Consider the following 26143-nt stretch of genomic DNA (forward strand, 5'->3'; position numbering starts at 1 on the left):
TAAAACAAGGAGGTTGCCAAGACTCTTCCCAGACCATGACATTATTTTGTTATTTTCTCCCCACTTCTTATTTTTGAGTGACAAACATAACTACAAAAAATCTAACTTAATTTTTTTAATCCCCCTCTGATTTCAATGTTTTGTCTATTTTAAAAGTTGCAAATTCAAGATTTTTAGAATTTTTTAGCATAATTCCTTTATCTCATTACCTCCAGATAACCAAACAGATCTAAATCTTCGAGCAATTAGAAGAAAAACACCAACATTAGCACAGGGCAGATTCTGGAAGAAGCAGCAACAGAGCAGAGGCTGCCAGGAAGGTACAAACCTGTCAGAGAAAGGCCAACCATGTCAGAGGTGACATCAATGGTGGAGGCCCTCTGCACGGTGCGGGACTTGGCCCCATGGCGGGGGCTGTGTTCTCTTGCTGTCATTTTCTCATGAAGAGCCCTTCTCTTCCGGCTGCTTGGCTTTAATGATGTTTGTCTCACAGCGTAGCAGAGTGCAGCAGGTTGTATCCAATTGCTATTCCTCTAACATTACCATGCTAAGCAACAGAGGAAGCAAAAACATACACCAAAATTTTAGGCCAGCATCAGCTATTGTTATTTTCAACAGCAGCAAATCTACTGCCATAAAATCATCTCAGGTCATTCAAATAAAATGCTCAAGGCAGATCCAATGCATACTAACTCCATTTGCATGAACTCTACATCTGCAGAATTTTATAGCAAATTATTGAAAACTGGACCACATGCAAGAAAGCTTTTCTGTCAGAGAATGGGGCTTGAGAGAGACATGTTAACAAACCAGCTGCTCTTCTCCTTTGTCTAAGTGATTAAACCATCCTTAATGAAGTTTCCTGGTTTCTACTCCCTGGGGAGCACAAGTAAATTTGTCAAATGGGGCCTCTGTCTGCAGAGGAAGCACTAGGGATAATGACAAAGGAACAACAGGTTGGTGGTGTGCAGAACAAAACGGCAGGAAATGTTGTCAGTGTCAGCACACTGTGCTGTTCTAGGCTCTACTGCCATGAGAAAGGGATAATGAAAACTATAAATAAAGCCTACTGGGCCAGAGAGAGGTTGAAATTCTGGGATGGTGGTGGAAAGAAAAAGCAAAAAGGGATGCCTGCTGATGTGGCAGATGGCAGCATTGGTGCTTTTCCTCCACTTTTTTGGACTACAGACATCCATGACAATCCTTCCCCTCACAATGCCTATGAAGTGAAAATTACAGGAGGAAAGAAAGCCTACAGAAAATTTGGTTATGATTTTGAATGTGAATGCTCCTTCAATCAACCGTGCTAGCACTGCAGTTATGGAACTTTTTTATCTGTTTCATAATCTTCTGACAAAATAAATTAATTTAGCAAGTAAGGAGTAAAATCTAATAAACCTGAAAAGTACTAATAAAGTAACTAACACCTTCCCAGCAGTCAGTCATTCATTCTACAAAACATTTGAACTACACTGCAAAATGGGAGAGTATTTCTTTTCATTTTAGGTTGATGGGCCTAACAATGAGCAAGATGCATTCTAATTAAATAAAGCACCTAGCTTACCTTTTGTTCTAAAACACCACTTTAAATCTGTCAGAAGGCCTCCAAAGGAACATTCAACCTGCATAACTTAAGTCTCTGAATTTAATTAGTCAGCATACCCCTCTGGAGGATTTCAAAAGAGTCTTTCTCTCACTATGGGGTACTCAAACTTCTTAACTATCTTAACTGCTTCACTGGACATCAAAAATTCAAATGCAAGTTAAGCATGTAAGACAACTGAACTGAACACAGCCTGGACATCTACATCAGCTTAGAAATTAGATTTTAAATGAGGAGCTCATTCTAGGGAGGAAATTTGGACTTTGCCTACATAATAAGCCAGTCTGTTACCACTCAGAACTAAGAATTTGATTCAAGTCAGGTTTATATAATATGGCATAAGTCAATTCCAAATAGGAAAAAAAAAATTTTTTGAATGGAAGAAGAAGAAATTGAGATCTCTGAACATCCCACCCCAAAGCTCTAAAACTCAGTGACAGTGTATAAAGACAACACTCTGCCTATAGATATAATTTCTAACAACCAAATATTAAAGCAGGCAGATATTCAATGCATATTGAATAGTTGAGGTTGGATAAATTCTGGAGTTTATCTAATCCAACTCCTTTGCTTGAAGGAAGCTTCTCAGGACAGTGTCCAGTTGGTTTTGGACAAGAATTGGACAAGGTCTTTTTGGACAAGACCTCTCTAACCAACCTGGTTGTTCCAAGGTTTGATCACACACAGTAAAAAAGCTTTATTCTATTTATTAATGTTTAAGTGGCTAGTGAATAACCAACCTTTCTCAAATAGTACTGAATGTCCTAGTATTTATTCAAATAAAACTTCCATCAAAATTCTTTGACAGTTTCCAAGGCTTTCCATTCTCCTATTTTTTCCCTTTCTTTCAGCAATAGGTTTTCCTTGGTTTGTTCTTTATATAATGTCATGTTTAATAGTCTGTAAATCTATTAAACCTAACTGTCTGATGAAAAGACCTACAAAATATACTTGCAGAGATTAAGACAGGATGCCATAGGCCCTTCCCCCAGAATCTATGAATAACATATTAGAGAAAAATTGACATGTTCACTAAGGTACAGGCCAGACTGCAATTATGTTCAAGAGCCTGGCTGCTTTTCAGTTTAAATCTCTGCAATCCTTAAAAAGGGTCAATCCTTGATAAGTTAAAAGAGGGTCAGGTATCTAATTTGTTTTGAAGCTATTTCTACTTAAATATTACTGAGTATAGTAGTTTTCCAAGTCTCTCTAAGACCTCAACTATTCCTTTAAATTGCAATATTAATTTATCATTTAATGATACATCTTTACATTACTTACAAGGATCATACTTACAGAGGGCTCTTTTCCTTATGTGGGGAGGGATTTTGCATATCATAATATCAGTTAAATCCACATCTAAAAAAATAAACAAAATAATCATCATAAATTTATACTGCATACATCACAACCAGTGGGCAGGTACCATTCTCAGATTAACTGTAAGTGTAACTTCTGATTACCATTGCTCACAATAAGGTTTACTGAAAATAAAAAATATTGTATGATCTTCTACTGGACCTCACAGAGCATTAGTCATGGCAATACCCAGCCACAGTAGGAGCACAAATAAATAAGCTTATGCTGAGAAGGACTGACTTCAGGTCAGCATTTGGTGAGTGGGTAGAACGGCTGTAAGAAATATATGTAAACATGTTTACCAAAAGGCTTGGTGCTATTAGGAAAAAGCAATGTATATGATGAGTTTAAGACAGCATTTATTACTATGCTTGCTTTTCTACAGCTAAACTTTCAAAACACTGTTGTTTGGAAGAGTTACAACTGTTACCGTCATGAGAGAAGATTCTGTGTCAAAACACAGAAGTTCAAAAGATCAGGATGCAGGTCTCTAAACACTATGTGAGGGAGGCTTCTACAAACAGGTGGCAATGAGCATACAGCAAAAGCAAATTATTTTTAAGCTTACTACAGCTTAACGAAGATTTATATTTGATAATGCCACCATCTCATTCAAGTACATTTATATTAAAAGGCTATGTCTTTTAAGATCTCCCATTTATCCCATATTGCAGTAAAAGAAATTAGGAATTCCAGTCTCAGTTTCTTGCTTTAGTCACCAGCCCTACCAATTACCCAAGACTGCTTTAGAATTTAACATGAACTCTTATCACTTACAGAAAGATATTATCTCACCTAAAGAACATAGGAGGCAACTCCTATGTTCTTTAGGTGAGATAATATCTTTTCCTATGATCTCAACTCACCACTCAGGTTCTCTGTGCAGTCAGTGGTGAGAGGCACTTCCAGAGAACAAGTCACTCTTTTCCAGGGTAGGTGGGATGAGTCACCCCATGGAGATACCTCTCTCTAATTATAAAAATTATTTAGATGACTCACTTAGCCCTGCTGCAGCTGGGCAAACTGGATCCCTCCTACAGCTGTGCCAGCTCAGGCAGGGGTGAGTTCCCTTTACTCAATGCATAACCAAATAACAGGTGCTCTGATCCCTCTCCTGAATAACAACTGCTTCAACAATTACAACCTTATGGTCATGTTTTTGAGAAAAACCAAAGGAAGTAGCATTCTTACCAAATGAAAGGTAGTATTAAGAGATTTCCTTAGATGGGATCTATCCTTAAATGGATAGTTTCCAAAGACTGGTACCACTCCAGCAGACTGCAATGCCAAGGCTGATGTAATTCATTTTGAGGCAACCTCTCCTGAAGATGGCATGATTTATCTACACATAGCCTTTGGCTTTGACCTCACTAAGATGGCAGACAGTGTATGTTGGCAAGTTGTGGCAGACAGTGGATGTTGTGCAGCTTTGCATTTCATGAAGCTTTGCTGTAAGCCCAGTTTTCAATAGAAACATGAGAAGCTGTTGTTGAGCTCCAGTACTGGTAAAGGTCACATCCACAGTTCAGGAAAGGCTTCTGAACAAGCCTCCCTTCTGTTATGTGAATATTTATTTGTCACTCTATTAGCACAAAAGTGTATGATCTGGAGAAGGGATCTTCATCTGATGCCGCTTCTGTCCTGCTACCCTCAGGCCTGCCAGTTAGCTTTGGAAAGCAAACGCCATCCTGCACAGCTATGTGACCTTGTGTCTTCTGGGACTGAAACTTTGGGACATTTGGTCTCACTCTGCTTGCAAGATCTCAAGCAAAAATTATGATCATCTCATCCCCAGAATAAACCCCTGATGATTAGTTTCTACAACTGCAAGCCAATATTCTCCTCACCTCACCAAGTGTTTTGGCAAAGTGCTTTGGTCTGTCCCCTTCTTGAAAAAAATCTCCTACCAAACTACCCCTTGAAATAAACATGAAATAAACCTTTTTTCAGCCTAACATCTACGTTTTTGACACTCCTTACACAACTGCAGGAAACAGAATTTTTCCAATTCACACATCAATAAGCAAGAGAAAGAGGATACTCCAATTACTGACTGATTCAAAGTCTGCTTTGAGACTGTACTTTTCTACAGCCATAGTGCTCTAGGCTTATGGCATTAGATCAGGTAAAAAGGCATACCAAAGCAAAAAATGCAACAGCAATGGAAGGCTAAAGGCTACTGATATATCTACATGAAGAGAATAATAAACAAAAAGGGAGAGTGTGACAGTTTCCTTAATGCTTAAAAAAAAAAAAACAACAACCATAACCACTGAAAGTTTACCATCATCTCCAAGAGAATATGAAAAAGCAGTTGTGGGTTACTTACTGAATTGCAATCAGTTTTAGAATCTCAAGGCTCTCCAGACTGTAAGGACCATTCCCTGAACCTTAACAATTAAGGTACTTGTTCCTGAAAAATCCATTTTGAAACATCAAGAGGGCTCCTTCAGCCAACTGCATTCTTCAAACAACATCTTCATAAATATTTTCTCTGATTGAAAATGTTTTAACAATACACAAGATCATAAAAGTGAATATTGCTGAAACAGTATTTTGGATCTGCAGCATGGCCTAGTTTCCAACTAACAGTTTATTAACCATAAAAATATGGACAAAATAATGGAAAGAAAGAAATGCCTGATTATGGTAAGTTATGAACATGCTGCCTTTTGTGTAAGAGCACCATCTCTAGTATAACTAGCATGCAGGGAGTGTTTTATTATTTATTTATTACTTCCAACAATAGAAAACTTTGGCAGTGAAACTAGATTTGACATGTTGGCTCAAACCAAATTTTTCAGCAATTCCAGCAACCCACCTCCATCACCTGTTTCAAAGATGATGCAAGGAACTTTATTAGCCAGGCAAGGATCTGAGGTGAAGGTCTGGATCAACCCTATCACTCATGGCTGCAGAGGCAGCCCAAGAGCAGAGCATCAGCTCAAAGGACAGCAGCTCCCAGCTAAACCCTGCTAAGACCTTCTCCAATTGAGAGCTATTTCCTTTACAGTCTGACATGCACTTCACTCTTCTGTCTCATTTAATGAGAAACTGAATGTCCTGAATCTTGCACAGATCAAAACAGGAAAAGTCAAAGCCATGAATTTGGCACCTTGAGTCAGATCCTTCCCGCCAAATTCAGAGAGGCAGCAACACAGACTATGTCTACTGCAGATCCATGGATTGACAACAGTTTCAGTCCATTCATTCCATGATCTAGGCCTTGGGAAGGCAAAAGAATGCAAGTGATGCCAGCACCCAATATGAAGCTTTGCCTCCCACTGACATTATTTCCCCACAAAGACAAACCGGGCAGCTGCCAGCTCCACAAAGAGGCTCTGTCTCTCCCTTCAGTCTCCTCCTAAGTCTAGGTTCCCCTCATCATCTGGCTAAATATCCCCTTCTCCCAGAACCTTGAGTAACAAAACCAAAAATATTAAGTTTGGCCTGAAGAATCTACTTGTCACTCTCTGAGGATTCCCTGAGGATTCTGAGTAAGTGAGTAACCGCAGCAAAACAGGGAAAAGTCTTCCACAAGTAAATGAAATCAACAAACACAAGATGTAACAAAGGTATTTGTTCAATGTAAAAATCCCTAATGCAACCTTCCAGTGATATTTAGATAAAAGGGCATTTCAGCACCGGGAAGTGGCTTGTTTTCCTTTTGCTTTCCTGTCCACAGATCCCATTTAGTTGCAGATAAGTTTGTAAGTCAAAATTTTTTCTTGATCCTTCCCCACTATGAACTTCAGTAAACTCAAATAATCTAAAACCACAGATTTACCTTTTTAATATATTTGAGTTCTTTTAACAGGAAATTGCAATTTAGGCCACTGAGTTCTCTGTGCAATTTAAAACTATTTGTCTGTATTCACAACAGAAATAAAAATAGCACTCTTTTAAATGAGATACTGTTTTAATTTCATTTGTCATTACAATATTTTTATTCCTTTAGTGCTCCTAGGAGCACAAAAATAACACACATCCAGAGGTGGAAATGAGCATTTGTAACACACATGTCTGTTGGCTAAAAAGGAAAAAGCACAGCTCTGTTTCACTTTGCAGAACAGCTTTATCAAGCTGAACACAGTCCAATGCCATGGAAAATGCTAAGTTTTGCTACAGGGGAGTTTGAAGTCCAAAGGCTCTCAGGCTCCTCTGTCACTTTACCAGTAGAAACTGAAACAGCTTACAAGTGGTTTTTACCCCAAATTAACCTTTACCCTCTTCACAAGAAATGTGCTGGGCACTTTGTGGTAAAGTTTCCCAGGATGAGTTCATTCCTCCTGACCTGGGGTTCTCACACTGCCTACACAGGCATGAGAAGCCCACGAGAACAGGGGACATATTTCCTGTTGAGGAGTCTGGGCTGGAAACACTTATCTGAGTTTGATGGTCCTTTCAACACCCTCCCAACACCTGCCTCACCTAGAGCAGTCTTTCATTATAACCATGAAGAATGTAGAAACACTCTGCTCTAGCTGGAAGAAACAAAATCCCTCTCTGAGCTCCTCCTGCTGCAATAAAAAGTGAGGCAGGGGAAAAACCCAATTGAAGAAAACAAATCAAATAAAAAAACAAGCCCACAAAAAACCCCAAGCATCACCCCAAAACACAAAAACAAGAAAAAAACCAAACACAAACCAAACAACCCCAAATCCCACAAATAAACGAACAAACAAATAAAAACAAACAATGATTTTAAAAACCCACAAAAACCACAAACAAATCCAAACCCCAACACTTTATGACTTGAAATGGAGATGAACCAGACACACATAACATTTGCTAAAGATTTCATACTGCTGTTGTTTACAGATCAATGGCATTAACATATTCTCCCTCATACAGGCAATGAGAGGGGCACACAGAGGGATAAAAGCACTGAAACAAGATCTGTCATAAGAAGTTTTGGTCAAGTTTGGATTACAACCAAATGTCTAGGGAACTATCTGATCTACATACCTATAATATTCATACACTCCACAGACTAACGTAGCACTAATTAAAGTTAGTGTATACTGAGCAAAGCAACCCAGGAATCACAGAGCACTGACAGCACTGTCCTCTGTGTGTGTGATGGAATCTGACATCCTGCTCTGAAGTCACTGAGCTTACCTGGGCAACAGGACTGCCCCTCAGAGTCACAGGGGAAACTTTATTTTCCTGACACTACATTTTCCCACATGGAAGGAATGGTCCATTGGGTCACAGGCACAGCAAAAAAATCTCTCAAGCACTCTTCATTTCCACATGGGACTGTTCTGACTCACTGTGATTCTTACACTTACTATTTTAAATGTTTATATAAAGGAAAAATACACAACAGCACCTAAAGACAAACCAGCAATACACAAATTCTTTCCCTAACTTATGTGCTTTAAATAAGATATAACTGACTCAGAATTTGAAACAGTATCAAGTATTTAGAAAATTAAAAATAAATGTTAGTGTAGGAGTAATATTCCATAAAGTTTATTACTAAGATTTAGGCAGCATAGCAAAACTGGAGTCCTAAGCTACTAATGCAAATCTGCTAATGCGTATTTCTCCATCAACACTTGTTTTGTACTCCTGAACTGTGTTTTGTTCATGTATTTCTGGTCATGTAACTTTTTTCTTACAGAGTACATGCCTATGCTATGCCTAATGGCCACAACAGTAGATATCTTTTTAAATATTTATTTTTCTGCTGTTCCAGTAACTTATTCCTTTGTGCTGCTTTCATTTTTGTCTTCCTGGAAAATAAAATTATTTGTTTGCTTACAGTGACCTTTCTAAATCAATGGGACAGAGGGTTGCTGCAGGCCAAGATCCCGACTGCATTGCTCTTCCCTGCACTTATTTCTGGAGTCACGTGAACAAGTGGTGGGATGCTGGCAGTGTGAAGCATAAGCCTCTAACTCCTCAGAGGCCAACACCAGTCCATGCTTCCCACCACTGTTCCCGTTCCAACGCCTCGGTGGAACAGCCTCCCAGTGAAAGGAATCCTTTTTAATGCCAGTACTACCCTGTGGGCAAACTGTAAGATCAGCCTGTAATATACAATGGAGGGGGCGTGCTGAGTTGGTTTCCTGCCAAATTCTCAAAATAGGTTCCTTGACAAGTACAGGAGGCCTGTCACTAGTGGTGTCCCCCAAGGTTCAATTCTGGTCCCACTGCTGTGTAACTTACTCATAAAGGATTTGGATGAAGGGGCAGATGCCTCCTCAGCAAGTTCTAGTGACACAAAGCTGGGAGAAGTGGCTGATACCACAGAGTGCTGTGCAGCCCTTGGGAAAGACCTCAACAGGTTGGAGGGATGGGCAGAGAAGAACCATTTGAAATTCAAGGAAAACAAATGCAGAGGCCTGCACCTTGTGAAGAATAAATCCAGGCACCAGCACAGGCTGGGGGCTGACCTGCTGGAAAGCAGCTCTGCAGAGAAGGGCCAGGGGGTCCTGTGGACAAAAAGCTGTCCATGAGAAAGCAATGTGCTTTTGGGGCCAAGAAGGTCAATGGTGCCCTGGGGACCATCAGGAAGAGCAATGGCAGCAGGTCAAGGGAGGTGGTCCTGCCTCTCTGCTCAGCCCTGGTGAGGTCACATCTGGAGCGCTGTGCCCAGTTCTGGGCTCCTCGGTGCTAGAGAGACACGGGGCTCCTGGAGCAAGCCAGGAGGGCAATAAAGGTGATTAAGAGTCTGGAGCATCTCTCTTATGAGGGAAGGCTGAGAAGGCTTGGCTTGTTCAGCCTTGAGAAGAGGCTGAGAGGGGACATCAATATATACAAGTATCTGAAGGGAGGGTGTGAAGAGGATGGAGTCAGGCCCTTGTTGTTGGTGCCAAGCAAAACAAGACACAATGGGTAGAAACTGATGCCCAGGAAGGTCTACCTGAAAATGAGGAAGAAGTTCTTTACTGTGCAGGTGACTGAGCACTGGAACAGATTGTCCAGAGAGGGTGTGGAGTCTCCCTCACTGGGGATATTCAAGAACTGTCCGGACAGCATTCTGAGCCATGTGCTCTGGGATGACCCTGCTTGAACAGGAGGTTGGACCACATGTCCCACTGTGGTCCCCTCCAGCCTGACCCACTCTGTGATTCTGTGATTAACTTGTAGCAGAGTAACTGAAACCCAACCATGTAGGAATCGTGATATGAACTGATGATCATCAATCACTTTTAAATATACTGGAATTATATTTGGAATATATTGAAACTGGTTGGTATTTGGCTGCGGAATAAAACAAACCCAAATCAGTAGCAGAGAACTGGAATAAATAAAGAACACAAGGTGCAAAGAAAATAGGTAAGTGACTTGACTGTCTCTGAAGTGTCATAGGAGGAAACCAGACCAAATGTCACTGCCATATTTCTATGAGTTTCATTACAAATCAGTATCTAAGATCAATAGCTTCCTATTAGAATACCATAACTCAACAATTGATCCCTATTTGTGAAAACTTCTATGAGTTTCCCCAGTTTTTACTATCAGCCTTTCCAAAATACAATATTCTTTGTTGAACTGTAATTGAGCAAAAAAGCTATTAGAGAAAATTAATGTCATGTAGTAGATATTATGATGTCATCTCTGAGACAGAAACAACAAAAAGTTTGGTAAGAGTAACAAAAAGTATTTCAGCTGCTCTGATGGTTTTCATATGTAAGATGAGCAAACATATGAACAGCTGAGGATAAATAAAAATGTTGCAGGTACTTATTTCAAAGGTTCATATCTCCTCATGCCAGCATATTACAGGTTAAAATGCTCCATTCAGACAGAGATGCTACAGTAGCTGCAGGACATGTTGTGCAGCATTTTATTCCACGATAATTTTATTTTCTGTCAGCTACCAACAGATCTGATGGAATAAACAATTCAGTCCAAATTTCCAAGAATTCAAAGAATATTAAGACTCCTATAGGGTATGGCCATGGATTTCTGGAGTACAGGGCTTTCAAAAACAATTTTCAAGTAACTGTAACCACAATCTACTTTGTTTTCAGCAGCTAATACTGATCAATCTTTCATGCAGTTTAGTGGCCTTCAAAATTTATTTTAAAAATAACACCTGCTGCAGGGAGGCAACAATCACAAAAAAAGTTATAAATGGTATGCAAAGACAAAGGGTGGATATTAATGCTGAGTTCCTTGCAGCACTCAGTGCTCAAAAATATGTACCTAAATGTCAGAGTTTTGTCAATTCTCCAAGCACTTACATGACTTCTAAAACTGGAATGTTACTATAGGCCAAGCTTGCATGAATTTCACTTTTTGTAAAAGCAAATTTTGCATGAACACAAAAAAGCCTGAAAATGTGAATGATGTATCCCAAATTACTTTCCTTTCTTAAGCTCATGACTAACTCACTCTCATGACTATTTGACTCCCAATTTTTGCATGTTAAGGCAAGCCACAGTGATGCTGACTTTTGCTAACTTCTGTTGCCTCCCACCAGACTTTATCAGAAATTCATAAGCATGCTGCCTACCTCAGCAGTCAAACCTCCACAGCAAGGCAGCAGAAATGATCATTTTGTCCACAGCTACTTGTCTTGATCTTCAGGCCCAGATGAGAGCAGGTAGCTACATTTCAGCCACACTGCATTTACAGTCCATCACCTCATCAAAGCTGCTTTCAGCAACAGGTTAAACTAAGCTACTAAACTGCATCACAGTGTTGGCACATGTTCCTACATCCACTGCTTCTGCTGGAGAGGCAAATAGTGGCACCCTTCCAGCTAAAAGGTGGGACCAAAAGCTGGGTCAGAACAAAAAAGCTTAATCAAGCCTGGAGTCTTCTCTGAGAGCAGGCAGTGCTAGAGAGTGAGAAAAACACTATAATGAGCAGCACCGATATTCTGTGCAGCATCTCCATGTTTGTACTCCCATATTCAGCTGACAAGCATCCTGAGAACTTCTGAGCTGGGCGTCACACCCCGACCTCAGTATTTAAGGTCTGGAGGTAACACAACAGACAATGTCACCAGTGTCCCTCTCTGGCCCTTGCAGCTCTGTTACCCTGTAGCCCTGTAGATACCATACTGCCATGACCAGTAACTGGCCTGAACCCTTGCAGCAGGGCTTGCAAACACTGAGCATTTTCAGACTTGCTTTGTTTGAACTTCTACTGACCTGCCTGCAACTTTGTTTTAGCCTGCAATTAACTTGGTTCAGCTGTGACAACAATTTTTTCCAACTGCATAGATGTCTGTGGCTGATTTGTTTTAATTGTTATTTATATTTGCATCATACCATCATCATTTTACAACTCAATACAATGATTTAGTGTAGAAATATAAAGGCCTGGCATGGTAGCAGAGGCCTTCAGACTTGGAGACATAGGATGGAGTAGAAGCACAGGATAAAAAGAGAGAGGGTACAGAGCTGGCACTTGGTGGGACTGCGGCTATAGCTCACCCATGGTCACTTAAAAAACTGCAGACTTAAGGCTGGGAAAAATTAGTTCTAGAGTGATCAGCTGTATGTATGGTATCACATACAGTACATCTGGATGTAATTCAGGGCTGCAAACCAATGGGGAAAGGACCACATTTAAAAGCCTGTCAGCAAATATAAAAATGACCCTAAGCGGATCCTAGAGTAGAGAAGAAGAAGCTACCAACATGAACATCATATTCCCCAGATATTCAAATCTTTCAGTATCTGAAGTCCTTTGGATGCTGACAACTGCTAAAATGCCTCCACACCCACCACCAAAACCCTACAGCCCAGAAGGGGAGGCAAAAGATGAGCATTACAGCATGACAGAGGTAGACACTTTATGTGCTCAATGAATTTAACTGAATAGTTACTTATTGAGACATTCCCCTGTACAGAAGCATTAATTCTTTTCCAGTAATTATTGGATCCAGCCAAGTAATGATTTCTGGATCAAGCTGTAATGAGTTTTAATTAAAATTACAACAACTACTTGTCTTTAGATATAACATGAGTTTCATCTCTGCAGTTAGAAAAAAAGATTCTGAGTGTAACAGCACGTATACAGAATTTTGTGCCATTCTTCCCTGTTTACATCTACCAGCAGATTCTGTGGTCCTGTGCTTTATAAGACAATTTCTTCAACAGTTAGGAGCACTAATTTTACTGTTTCCAGCCTTTTCAGGTCCTGCAGATCTCCTCTCTAGAGTTTATTTACAGAGTTTTTACAGACTAAAGATGGAAGAATGAGAGCTAGCCATAAGAGGTTAGTCAGGACAGTTTGTGATCATTTGGATAATTTCCCTGTTACAAGCACAATATCTCTGCTTGCACTGAAAACATAATATGATTGTCTGCCCACAGAGATATCACTGTGAATCATGGACATCACTGTAATACATCTTTGTCAAATAATTTTTTAAAACAGCAAATGTCACAAAACTCAACTTTTTAACTTTTAGAAGTGAAATAAGCTAGAACTGCATGGCAAAACTAAATGGGATTTATTAAACTCAGCTATCAATAGCTTTCAATCTTTTCTGATTTGAAAATTCCCTGAAAATTTTCCAGTGGAAGAACAAGCTAATTTAGAGCTACTGATCGTGGGTTGTATTCCTCAGTCACTTCCCACTGATTTTATTTGCATAGTTCATGGACAATTTAAAACCATCAATTTAAACATTCTAAGAACTAAACAGTTGTTTCCACCTGCTCAGAACAACAGAAAATATTCACCTAACATTCTAAATTTTTCCATGTTTAGTCTCAATTTAGAAGCAAATTTGTATTTGGAAAGTGTGAGCAAGTGACTTTCTGGTATTTTCCAGTTCTGAAAAGGGAAAGCCTATTAATAACTTTCTTTATGCAATTAAGAAAGAAAAAAAAGAAAGCAATCTTTTTTCAAGAATGCAATCTTTTTTCAACAAAGAAAACAAAAACAGAGCGTAACTGAAACCCTACAGGGCAAATAGTTCTTCATAAAGTATATAGTTACAAACAATTAGCACATTTGCTAATCCAAAACAAAGTGAGTTAGGAAAAAAAATGAGTCTGGCATTTCCTGTGTGGAAGAAGTCAGGAACCACTTGTTGACATGAAGGAGTGTAGCCTTGACCTTTTAATACTGAAGCAACAATAGTGTCAAAGCCCTGTGAAAACTCAGCTACTAAAGGATAATACAGAAAAAGCGGTATTAGTGTGCATCCAACAAGCACTTTGTTAATTCTCCCATTCTGAATATCACTGCAGCTAAGTACCTTAAGAGGGATGGCTCTGGGGTAATAGAGACAATATTTTTAAGGAGCACTCTACAGGCTACAATTGCATCCTTATTCTGGCTATGAAATTATCTGAGTTCTAGAGAATATCAGGCATGCAGCCTCAGTCCAATAGAGACTGTAAAAGTCACAAAAAAATGTCCTCTACCTTTCATTAATACTCTACAAGTTACTAAATGACCTAAGCCCCATGAAATGTTTAGCTAATTTAAATGATTGAATGATTGGTACTGTAAATCATAATCTTGCAAATAGATAAGGGTTCTCAGAGATCCAGAGGGGGTGAGAAGGTAAAGAAGTGTGACTGTCAGTCAGGTAGAAGATGCAAAAGTTACCATATTTATTAATATTTCCATAAAAGCATATGCCATGAAACTGCAGCTATATCTGCCTTTCACAAGTGCAGATAGATCACCTGGGAGTGGACAACAGCAGCAACCAAATAATTAGAGTTCAAACATATTCAATTTTTCTCCCCAGTGACAGTCCCCAGGTCCACCCTGCATAGGTAAGAATAGAATTTGTAAGCAGTCATCCAAATGGATTTTCCTAATGTGCTCTGCCATGTTATACAAGGACCCCTTGATGTGCCAAGATCACAACATAAAATGCAGGATTTAACAGGGCAAAATATACCGTGAATTTCTCCTCAGTTTTAGGAAACCAGTGACTATGTGGTTATTGCCCTGTTTTCCAAGCACTTCTACAAACCAAAATCCTTTCAGTTCTCATGTTCAGACTTTCCTTTTTGATTACTAATATGGAAACTGATCTCAGGACAAGAGATATCTTGCCCCTTTTGTGCTAACTGACTTCAAAGCCAAAACATTTAAGTTACAATATGCCAGTGTCATCTCTGTAGTGATGGATGCAGCTACATATAGAAGAGATCTTTCCTATTCTGTGAGGCTCCGATTTAGCAAAGTGATTTAGTCTAGTCTAATGAAAGATGTTTTGTAATGGATGCCAAGTACTCATTGGCACTTAGTGGTGCTCCTGGGGAAGGAGAAGAAATACAGTTTTTAAACAAGACCCACAAGAGTGGCACCAGATGACTGGAGCTGCGCTGGGACAGTTACAAGCTGCTTTAAGACTTGAAGAAAAACCATAAGATATTTTTTGTGTGCACTTGCCTCTTCCCTTCACTACATAGCAAGATATCCAAATCCTCAGATACACACAAGATGGTGTTCAACCAAGTGCATTTCTCCAACTCCTAAAGAAAAATAAGTATCAACACATAGTAAAACACAGTCAACTGAAACCATTCATTCCCAGTGCTCTGGGCATCTGTTTTGTCCTTCATATCCATACCCACTGCCCCTCAGCTTGACTTTTGCTCCCTGCAGAGCTTCCTTAAAAAAACAGTCCTCAAAATCTTCTTCTTTCAATTTTTCCTCTGTCCATAGCAAATACTATCTGAAAGCATTTATCTCCCAGCTTTCCTTCTCAAAGAAATAGAAGACCCTGTGTGGCAGAGTTGACTTGATAATTGTTACTTAACCCATCAAAGCAAACAGATAACACATAAAACCCCTTGTTTGAGGATAAAATGCACCAACAGGCACCACACAAAACAATGCTGATTTGTCCTACTTTGAATACAAAATAGAAATAGATTTTCTTCTGGTAGTATATGGTTTTCAAAGATGATTCATGGAGAAATATCAGGAAATTATTAACATTTTTTTATTATTATTAAAGTAATTCAAAGAAACTAAATGCTACTTGTCAAACCATTGATACATGCCACATACCTTAAATATTCACAAAAGACTTTTTTTCAGAATTTATACATATCTTCAAAAGCCATTTAAGTACACAGTTAAAGAACTCATCCTTGAACTAGCAAGGATGAGCAAAGAGCTCATCTGTTTGATAGTGCCTCACTACTGACTTTGAAAATTTTGTATTATCCCCAGCTCATGATTAAAAATATGTAAAATGCCCTTAAATTCTAATTTCTATTTTTACCTAGTTGGTATTTCTTTGATCTATGAACTACAAAACAATAACAAAATGAAGCAGTGATGGCTTCCTTTTTTTTTTTTCTTTTCAGTAACTATTACTTATGTTTATAAATAATTGCAATTCTATGGCAAAATTTTTGCCCCATCAATCCCACTATCCAGAGATGCTTTCAGGACACTATACCAAACCTACATATGTACACAACTGGAGTTTCTTCCACACCACTGTTTTTCTCTACACCTCCACTTTGAATGTTTGAAAGTATTTGGCAGCTGCCTGGGACAACCCCAAAAACCACCTTGTCTCAGATCACATCAGATTTGACTGAAGGAAAGTCTCCAAAGTGAACATGCACAACCACAAGTGAAAAATGCCTCCACTTAGAAACACCAAATCAATGTTCAAAAGTCCCAGTAAAAATAGCTTAGTGTTAATAGCTGAGCAGCACTTCTAAAACTCTTTCTTTGCTCATGCTAAAATGGAGAAAAGGCAAAAGTATAATTTCAGACAGTTTACTATTAAAATGTTTTCAAAGATAATATGCTCCTACAGGGATCTGTACTATAATACATCCTTCAGATTATTTTATATTCACATTCTAAACATTTCTGGGGTTAAAATTTAGCAGGAACTGCATTCAGTGTAGGGGTTTTTTAATAGGGAAATTACAGAATGATCATGAACATAAATATTCTGCAAGGCATATATTCTTGTTTCAAAACAAAATCAACATAAACACATTTCAAGAATAAATTATCTCTATCACGTTTGACTACAAACCCCCAAAATACCTTGACAAAACTTAGTTTTAGTTTTTATAGCATATAGCCTGTCCTAACAGCAAACATACTATTAAAAACATCATGACAGAATACACAAGTAAGTTGGAACAAACTTCTCTCTGGTACTGTGCACAGATCAGCAGAGACACAGTTCAACAGCCCACTTGGTTTTGTTGTAGAAAAATATTTAGGTTTCTATTACTGTTTAAGAATCTGTGTGAACAAAGCATAAGTACAGTGTTTACCTAGATTAAACCATGAAAAGGTTAAGCAAGGGGTATGGTCTTGGGATGGGATTCACTTCACTGAACTGTACTGAAGTTAAGCAAAAGAGGCAACTAAATAGAACTAAGTAGGGAAATATAGGAATCTTCAAAAGGTCATTTTCTCTAACTTTCAAACAGCTATTTTAAGAGACTATGAAACAAGATTAAATTTGCATTCCAGCATCTCATGGTTAGTAATGATCTGCAGCAGTAGATTGTGCTTATTTGATCATCCACCATGATCCTCCTCACTGCCCATTCCCACACACAAAGAATCTGGGTTTGCTGCAAATTCTTCTCTTTATTCTTCCCCAATATGACTGTAAGATACCTTTTTCCTGAAATTTGGAGGAGGGTTCCCTCAGACCTTATAATCCTTTCTTTTCTATAAACATCTTCTAGTGATGTTCTTCCAGTTTTTCTGGGCATCTTTTTAAGTGACAGTCATGCAGGCCTGAGATGCTCCAAGTATTGTCTCTCAGGAAGAGGCTTAGACAGATTTTTCAAAACAAACCCCCAGTTTACTAGCCAGAAGAACATGACTTGGAGCTAAATAAAACCTAGAATACAGGGGGGGGGAAAAGACACATATAAACTGGGACAGATTCTAAATCTAAGGTAGTTGACCATGACTCTAATAAAAAATAAATCTGAAAGAGCTCTGACACATTTTCACACTTATCTTCTCAATCCTCCCTTCCTTGTCATCCCTCCTCTTGGACTGTTATTCAAATCACAGTTTCCAGCAGAACAAACCCCTTCCAAACTACTGACAATTCAGTGCATAAACAGAGTTTTTCCTCACTGTGGCAACTTTCCAAGTAAGGACTGTGAGATCATCATACAATTGTTTTTACCATAGAACAATAACAACGTAGTATCACTATACAATAATTAATTACAAAGCAGAAGGGAAAAAAAAAAAAAGAAACCATACTACTCTCCCCTGATGTTTTTCTCAGCACTTAAAAACCTCAGAATCCCAGGCTGAGCCCTTATTAATGAACAAATAACTAGAGAACTAAACATAGTGCTACCAGAAGTACATTAAAAATGTTTCTTGCTGCGGTATTTTCCTCCTGTTATTTTATGAAGATTTCTGGTAAAAAGCAACCTGATCAATCTCTTAATAGCTGGCAAAGCCAATGAGAGCAACTCAGGATTTGCAACAGAGCAGAAAGCACATTACTCACCACTGCTCAAAGGATTCAACTTCTTTTCAAACCCAGTGTTGGGACAAACCAACATCCAGGGAAAGGGCAGCTCTTCACTAACACACAATTTTAAGTTTCAGTGTTTGTCAAAATAAGGAGGTATCTGGTGCAAGGGCTGTCACTGACTGTAAGTGCTGCACCCATCATTTGTCACTACAGGCACATCAGGGATCTACAACCACAGTTTTCACTTCAGAGCAAGCTTTTGTCTCAGTGGTCATGAGTTTGCTACCCAGCAGTCAGCTTCTAAATGTATATTTGTCACAGGCTAAACTAAACATGCCTTTTTCCAGCCCTACAAATTCACTCAAAACCTGATTTATCCCACAGTTTTCCATGTGCTGTGCAGGGGAACTGCAGGGCAATACAGCAGACAGTAAGCATTACACTCTGTAGGAGTTATCAAAATGCACAAGCAGCCCAAACAGCCTAAGTCCTGCTGAATCCAAGCAATCACTGACCTTTACAAATCTTGAAGCTTGCTCCTAATTTTACATAAACCATTCTCCTACTGATTACTGTCATGTATTATGCAATTATCACTATGCATTCTATGTTGGTTAAATATTTTATCCACGTGCTAGGTGAATGCACAAACTCAATCAGTAAGACATGCCATATATCAACATCACCTCTAAATCACACAAGTAGACACTTCTGGTTTGGTATCAATCTTCCTACAATACCATAATGCTGCACATAGGCCTGCATTAGTCCTCTGCAGACATCCTGCTTGTTGGCTGTAACCTAGCTGATATCAGCCACATTTCAATGCTCCCCATAACTCCAGCAGCAGAGCTGTGGCAATTACATTTCCCATTTTAACAGTCCTCCTGACATACCCAACACAGCTGTCTCAGACTCCTCTTGTAACATAAGTTCTTTGATCATCCCTGCAGTTTTTCACCAAGTGGTTTCAGTTGAAATGGACCTCAAAGACCAACTAAACCTGCCATGGGCAGGGAGACTTTCCACTAGACCAAGTTGTTCAGAGCCACATCCAACCTGGCTTTGAACACTCCCAGGGATGGGGCATCCACAGCTTCTTTGGGCAACCTGTTCCAATGTCTCACCACTCACACTGTAAAAAATTACTTCTTCATATCTAATCTAAATCCACCCTCTTTCAGTTTTCGCTGCCTCCATCACCATACTGAGGTGAGGTTTCTCAGACACTGCAAGAGGTGTTGCACACTTATGCTGTATCAGGTCCCAGTCCAGATGCACCCAGCTGAGATTCCCTCCCTCAACTGGAAATACCTCTTTTTGACACTTGCCTGTACCCCATACATCATTTTCATGATGGTATCAAACTGACAGACTAAAGACAAATTTAAACCCACTTACCCTCATATAGGCCTTTCTCCTTCAAAATCTTCCATTGCTGAACTCCCTCTTCATAGGAAAAGTTGCTGCATTACTTCCTAAGCTGAGGCTGTAGCACCATCCAGTTTCAGGCACTCAGCACTGATGCCAGAGTCAGGTGCCCAGGCTCTGTTAACAGTCAAGACAGAAAGCAGGAGTTGGGTGCCTAATTAAAAATCTGCCTCTTTCCCCCGATTACATAAGAGCTCAGACTGTCATACTGCTAATTTGGATATCAAGGTTAAACTGGGTAAGAGAATTCATGACAATGTGTGGCCTGACACGTTGCTGGGTTGAATTCCATCCTTTTAGTATTATCTAATTGTCCAATTAATTGTATAGTCACTCCATCTAAAACTGTGCACCAGAAATTAACATCCTACTCCCATCCACAAGTTTCAACAGCCTGCTTTCAATACAGCATGCCAACAATATCAACTGCAGAAAAAAACAAACAAAAAGCCTCAAGAAAACTAAACAAGCGAACTCCCAGAGAATAATTAATCATATATATCTACCTCCTTCTGTCTCTCTCGTGGCAGTTCTTTGGGTGTGTTTACAGTTCTTACACTAACTTAATCTTCCTCCACCTTGAACAGTATTTTTGTTGCAACACCATATTAAATGGCTCAGTAGAATCCAGAGAGACCAGATCTAGCCCATTTATTTTTCTAGAAAACCTACTTTCTTATTAAAAAAAGATACTAGGCCAGTTTGACCTATCTTAGAAAAATAGATTGTGCTTCATCCTTCCTCCCCTCAATTCCCATGTCTTTAATTATTTATTCCTTAAAAAATATTTCTAAGGTTATTAGGGTCAAATTAACAAGCCTGAAGTTTCCTATATTTCCATATATGTAAAATTCAATAGTATGAGTAATAAAAATCCTCTAAAAAATCTTAGTAACTGATCTATATTTCAATCACACATATAAAAAGTACCTTGAAGAAATTCCCAAACTGGAAACTCCCAATGCAGCAACTTAAAAAGCTATTCTGACAGTCAGAAATTCTGATTGATTTTAAAATATGAGAGATGCAAAAATTGGATGCTTTGTCTGAGAAATGTAATATCATGAGTAAAACACCCAAGACTTCCTGAAATCTCCTGAGGCCACAAAAAACACAGGATATAGTTAAAGCCTTTGTATAACTTCATATGTGTTGGACTCTATAACCTTGGGGGTATTTTCCAGTCTTATGGGAAATTCCAGTGCAAATCTGAAATGTTTGTGGGGTTCTGTCACACAAGCCTCTGAGAGTTGCACAGTACCTTAAGTTCTCATTATTCAGTTAAATTTCTTATATTCACAAACTGTTGAATAAGTTCATGTAGGCTTCTCAATTACTCGGGTCACTCAAGCATGCAACATCTGGAAAAATTTCTGTTATAAGGCATGATGTTTTTCTTGATAATATCCAAAAGCTTTTTAAAAGAATAAGTACATTTTTCATTTCAAGAAAACTGTTAACATGCTGTGAGAATTTGGTTTGTTTTTCTTCCTCTTCTTGTTGTTTTAGTGTTTTGGTATCTCTATCAGCTTGAAATAAAATGCAAAAAAACCCAAACAACAAAACCCAAAAAAACCCCTTAAAAATACAAAACACTTCTTAGTCTGCAGTTTCAAACCCTTTTTCTGACCCACATTTGCATTTCTCTGCCTTGAGCTGCAAGTAATCATTTTGTTAAAAGGTAATATTTTTATATGTTGCCTCCTTCAGACAAATTTGGTCTTAATTTTAATATACTCACTTACTGACTCATTCTTCAAACAACACAAGTGTGAGTTGTGCATCTTGGTGCTTTAGCAGTAGGTTTGTAGCTGCCTGCACATGTCCCACAGTAGTCAAAATAGGCAAGCAGTTAAGATTTCTTCTGAATATCGTGGCTAAAAATGTCTAATTGTGCTAAATTATTAGCTATGGGACATCCAATAGGAGGGGTAGAAGTGGGAGGGCAGGCACCCATCTCTTCTCTTTGGTGACCAGTGACAGAACTGCAAGGGAATGGCATGAAGCTGTGCTGGCAAGGTTTGGTTAGATATTAGGAAAAGGTTCTTCACCCAGGTGGTTGGGCACTGGAACAGTTCCCCGGGGTGGTCACAGCACCAACCAAGCCTGACAGAGCTCAAGAAGCATTTGGACAACACCCTCAGGCTCATGGTGGGATCCTTGTGGCTGCCCTGTGCAGGATCAAGAGTTGGACTCGATGATCCTCGTGGGTTCCTTCCAGCTCAGGAGATTCTATGATCAAGTAAGTTCTGGTTCAGGAAGGTGACTCAGCTGAGGGGCAGCACAGGAGCAGACACACAACTACAGGCTTCAGTTCCACTGTAGCAAGCAGAAAAGTTAACATTTCTCCTGGTGTAGATTTTAAGACTGACCTGACTTTTTGGGAGACCTCAGATCACTGACAATTGCTCCTGACTTCACCAAGGGCTGCAGATCCTCAGTATCTACAGAGGACTTTTATTGAGATGTCTGACTACAGTTAAAAGATATTAATTTAAAAATTTTCCCTGCCCCCCCAAAGTCATGAGAAATCCTGCACTAAAGTTAAAAATAACTATGAGTCTATTCTGCTATTTATTCTTCAGAGAGTAGCATGCTAGCAATGCCTCAGTACGAAACAAACTGCAGATTTTTTGTCTTTTATTGCAGTGCTTCAAGTTATTGCAGGCCATATGTAAGGAGACCATACAGAGTGTTCACAGGTGTTTGTACTGCACAGTCCAGACCTTCTGGTGTGGGGAAGTCTGTACTGAGGACTTACATGGTTACTTTCTATCTTCCTAGCTAAAAGGAAAATACTGATGGAAGTAGGAAATTATCCATATGCAGTTTCCATGAATGAAAGAAGCATGGTAAGCAGCTGGTTTTGAAAGTTGGTTTAGTTGGTTCACATTAAGTGTTAAATCTCAGTATGTTTCAGTGAAACAATTATTGCTGAAACCCTCATTACTATTCTGTGGTAGTTCATCTATGTATCTCCCAAGGATAATACTGAGATTATTAACAATTAGGTACTGGACATTTTGTAATTTAAACATTGTAACAGCTTTATAATTAAAATGCAAACACAGGAGTAAAATTAATGTTATTGAATTGAATGCAAGCTTGGGCTGGATAGACTTCCAAAGACTTTAAAGGGGTTGATGTAAGAGTAGCATTTAATACCAGAAAAAGCTTGATTTTTGTGCTTGCACAGAACATAATATAGACAAACTATTTGTAAAAAGAGGCAAAATCCATAAGAAAGAACCAAAGTAATAGACCACAGATCACTCTTGTTTCCAGACACTTAAAACATTTGAAATTCTGCCTCTGCCTTCTCCCTTTGTGGCCTCTTCAGCTGTTCTCATTAGCTATGTCACATTATGTCCTCTTACTTTTCTTTCTCTCCCTGGATTCAGGCTCTATTCAATACCATTACGCCTTCACATAACACGTTATTCAAACTCAGTTCTTCATCTCTCTCTTCACTGCTAAAAGCCATGGTTAGCTCTGTATACTAAAGCCAGCAGTCAGAAAACCCTCTAATGGAATACAGAACATTACAGAAAGGCCAAGTGGCACACATTATGCAATGACTGCACATGTAGTTATTGCAATTACCCATGCCACGTTGGCATGGGGCATGATTTGATCTAGTATTAACAAGAGGATGATGAACATTAGGCCCTAAGAAACAAAATCACTGCACATTGAACACAGCCACACAGTCACACATGGCCTGCTCTGCATTTATACTTTACAAACTGGCAAGAAGGAAAAAGGAACAAACTAGCAAATGCTGGTGGTTTTTGCTAAAAAGCCTCAAATTGTAAAAGCAGATAGAAAATCTGCAGTAAAAGGAAACAACAATAATCGTAAAGCAGCTTGCTGTGCTTATATTAATGATCACCTCTCCTTAGTCAGTCACCTGTGCTGTTTGTCCACTCATCATCTACACCAGTACATAATTTAGCAGGGCACATTTTCTAGAGATGTCACCCAGAGAACTGACTGAAGAGAAAGCTGTTACTTTTACTTAAAAAGAGTGACATAACCTGTCTTATACACAATTAAGGAGCCATAATAAAAAAATTATGTGGAGCTTTACATATGCAACATAGAGTTTGACTCCTAATAAAGAAGCCACTAAATCTACATCAGTGGAAAGAAAGTATTCACCAAAGTACCAAGCAAACAGGCAAACAGAAGTGGTGGCATTCTCTTTTCTTTCTCTCCTATCTTCTCTCCAGATCTACTCTAACACAAAGCTTCAAGCAGGTAGTGCAATCTGACAAAAAATGGAGTGGGTTGCACAGTCAGGGCTGTATTTGAGAAACACTTAATTAGGATGATATGCTGTCCCTGTAGGGGAGCCCCAAATGCTGGCTTTTAGTTCTATCATTGTGGATTTCTTTGCAAGTGTGGAGACAGACCCCACAAGGGAGAAGTCATAGCTGTCTTGGGGTAGAATGACAATTCTTTTTTAATTTCTTCAGCAAGAAACAGAGCTGCATTGGATGGGGATGAAGGATTGCCTCAGGCATTTCTTTTCCAATGCAGACAATGATTAATAAAAGAAAGAAAGATGGTATGAATGACTGGCGTTACTGCAATTCCTTTTAAGTCACAATATAGCTACAGGATCTGGCAATGCTAATTTGCTGCTGGCAACTTTATCCTGGCCTTCTTGGCATGGAGAAAGATCTGTAAGTGCATGCCTGATTCCCCAGTTGTTCTTCATTGAGCAGTTCAAGATGGTCAAAAGAAAAAAATTAAACAAAACCCCCTAGAGCATCCTGTTGTGCACTCTCTTCCATTCTGCCCCAATTAAATAACTGAGTCCATGGTATCGACCATTTGCTTTAATTTCAGATGTGGGCACAGCCATGGCAGCACACCTCTCTAGACTTTCCAGTAATTGATTCTCAGTCTGCATTAAGACACACATTTAACACAAGAAAAGCAATGCTTCAGGAGAAAGTGCATCTGCTGACTTTGTCTGCTTGACCTTACAAAGGAATTTGATCTCCCTTAGCGGGAGCAGGGCAATAACATCTCTGAGAAGTCAATACTGCTCACCATTGACTCTACTCCACCATTCAGTATTTGCTGAACTCTGTAAATGGGGACTAAGGGCACTACATCAGGGACAAGGACACTGAGGTCCAACCTCCATTTCTGCACGCAACCATAAGCATCACATTTGACCAAGAGCATCCTGTTACACCAAGAGCATCCTGTTACACCTCTCACTACTTCCTACTCCCATACCAGCAAAACTTCCTGCCTCTACCAGAAGATTCTTATTATTAGTCTTCTTGATACTGCCTTGCAGTTCAGGCCACATCCCCTCATCTCATCAGCATGTGTGGCCCAACTTCTCTTACTCTGGAATGCCAGAAGCAGCTGCTTAGCTCAAAACACAGCTGCTCTGCACACAGGAAGCAAGAGGAGTCCTATGACTGAACTTTGCTTGGAAACAAATGGCCAAGAGTCTTCTCACTTCTGCTAACAGCAGCCCCAGAGACAGAGATTTCTCTCTCAGGGCCCAGAAATGTGACCACCAGCCTCTGCACCCTGCCACAGACAGGACATAAAGCACCTCTTTCACTGTGGAGAAGCAAATACTTCACAAATGTTTGTGGAGTGCCCAGCAGGGTTTAGATCCCATCCTGAAGGATACTGCTCCGTGCTACAGCAATGCTCAGTGACAGGCAGACTTGTCTTCTTCAACAATATCTCTGGATGGTTAAGGAGAAAAAGTAAAGAAAGACTGGTTTGCTCCTATGGTAGAAACAGGCAACAAATATTGGCCTTTCAGCATAGGCTGTACTTTAAATCTCACAGACTTCCAGAAACACATAATTTGTCCAAATACAAACATATCATACTGTCACTAGCTATTGAACTTCCTCACCTTCTGTGGGCAATGCATCCAAATAAGAACAGAAAACCCGTGGCCAATATAGTGAACTAGTCACACTACAAACCATGTGGTAAAAGCATGCCACTGGTACCAGAATGTTGGATCTTGTCAGTGCTTCATTATTTCCAAGGCTGAAAGTTCCTTGTGGATTTCCCTGCCTCTAATTTATGATGAATCTTTGAACTCTTGCCTTCAGTGTCAACAGATCACCACACATTACAGTAGTAGTGACTAAAATTATCTTACCTTACTCCACCTTTCACAAATTAAATTCAGCATGTGTATCCAGTTCTTTTTTTAATGAAGTCTGAAAGACACAAAAAGCACAAATTATTTCTGACTGAATCAATCCATATAAACAGGCTAGTAGTACAGGACTGGGGGGGAAGCAGGGCAGTAAGTAGTAATTACAGGGACTAAACCCAACTAAAAACCTGTGAATAAATGCTGAGTGTTAACATTT

At 39.3% G+C, this 26143-nt stretch overlaps 1 protein-coding gene across 16 annotated transcripts in view; it reads right to left on the reverse strand.

Moving 5' to 3' along the window:
* The window catches only part of INPP4A (inositol polyphosphate-4-phosphatase type I A), a 111184-nt gene that overhangs the window by 45588 nt on the left and 39453 nt on the right, over positions 1-26143 (reverse strand). For 12 of the 16 annotated variants that reach the window (XM_074535774.1, XM_074535770.1, XM_074535773.1 and 9 more), the window contains 4 exons: positions 25927-25987; positions 19743-19889; positions 2900-2962; positions 329-547 (listed from right to left, as the gene is read on the reverse strand). In XM_074535774.1, the coding sequence (XP_074391875.1) occupies positions 329-434 (106 nt within the window). In that variant the 5' untranslated portion in view covers positions 435-547; positions 2900-2962; positions 19743-19889; positions 25927-25987. The remainder of the gene's footprint in view (positions 1-328; positions 548-2899; positions 2963-19742; positions 19890-25926; positions 25988-26143) is intronic. The other 4 variants (XM_074535763.1, XM_074535764.1, XM_074535765.1 and 1 more) reach the window with 1 other exon arrangement.

Source organism: Zonotrichia albicollis, chromosome 2, assembly GCF_047830755.1.
Source record: "Zonotrichia albicollis isolate bZonAlb1 chromosome 2, bZonAlb1.hap1, whole genome shotgun sequence".
Taxonomy (NCBI): Eukaryota; Metazoa; Chordata; class Aves; order Passeriformes; family Passerellidae; genus Zonotrichia; species Zonotrichia albicollis.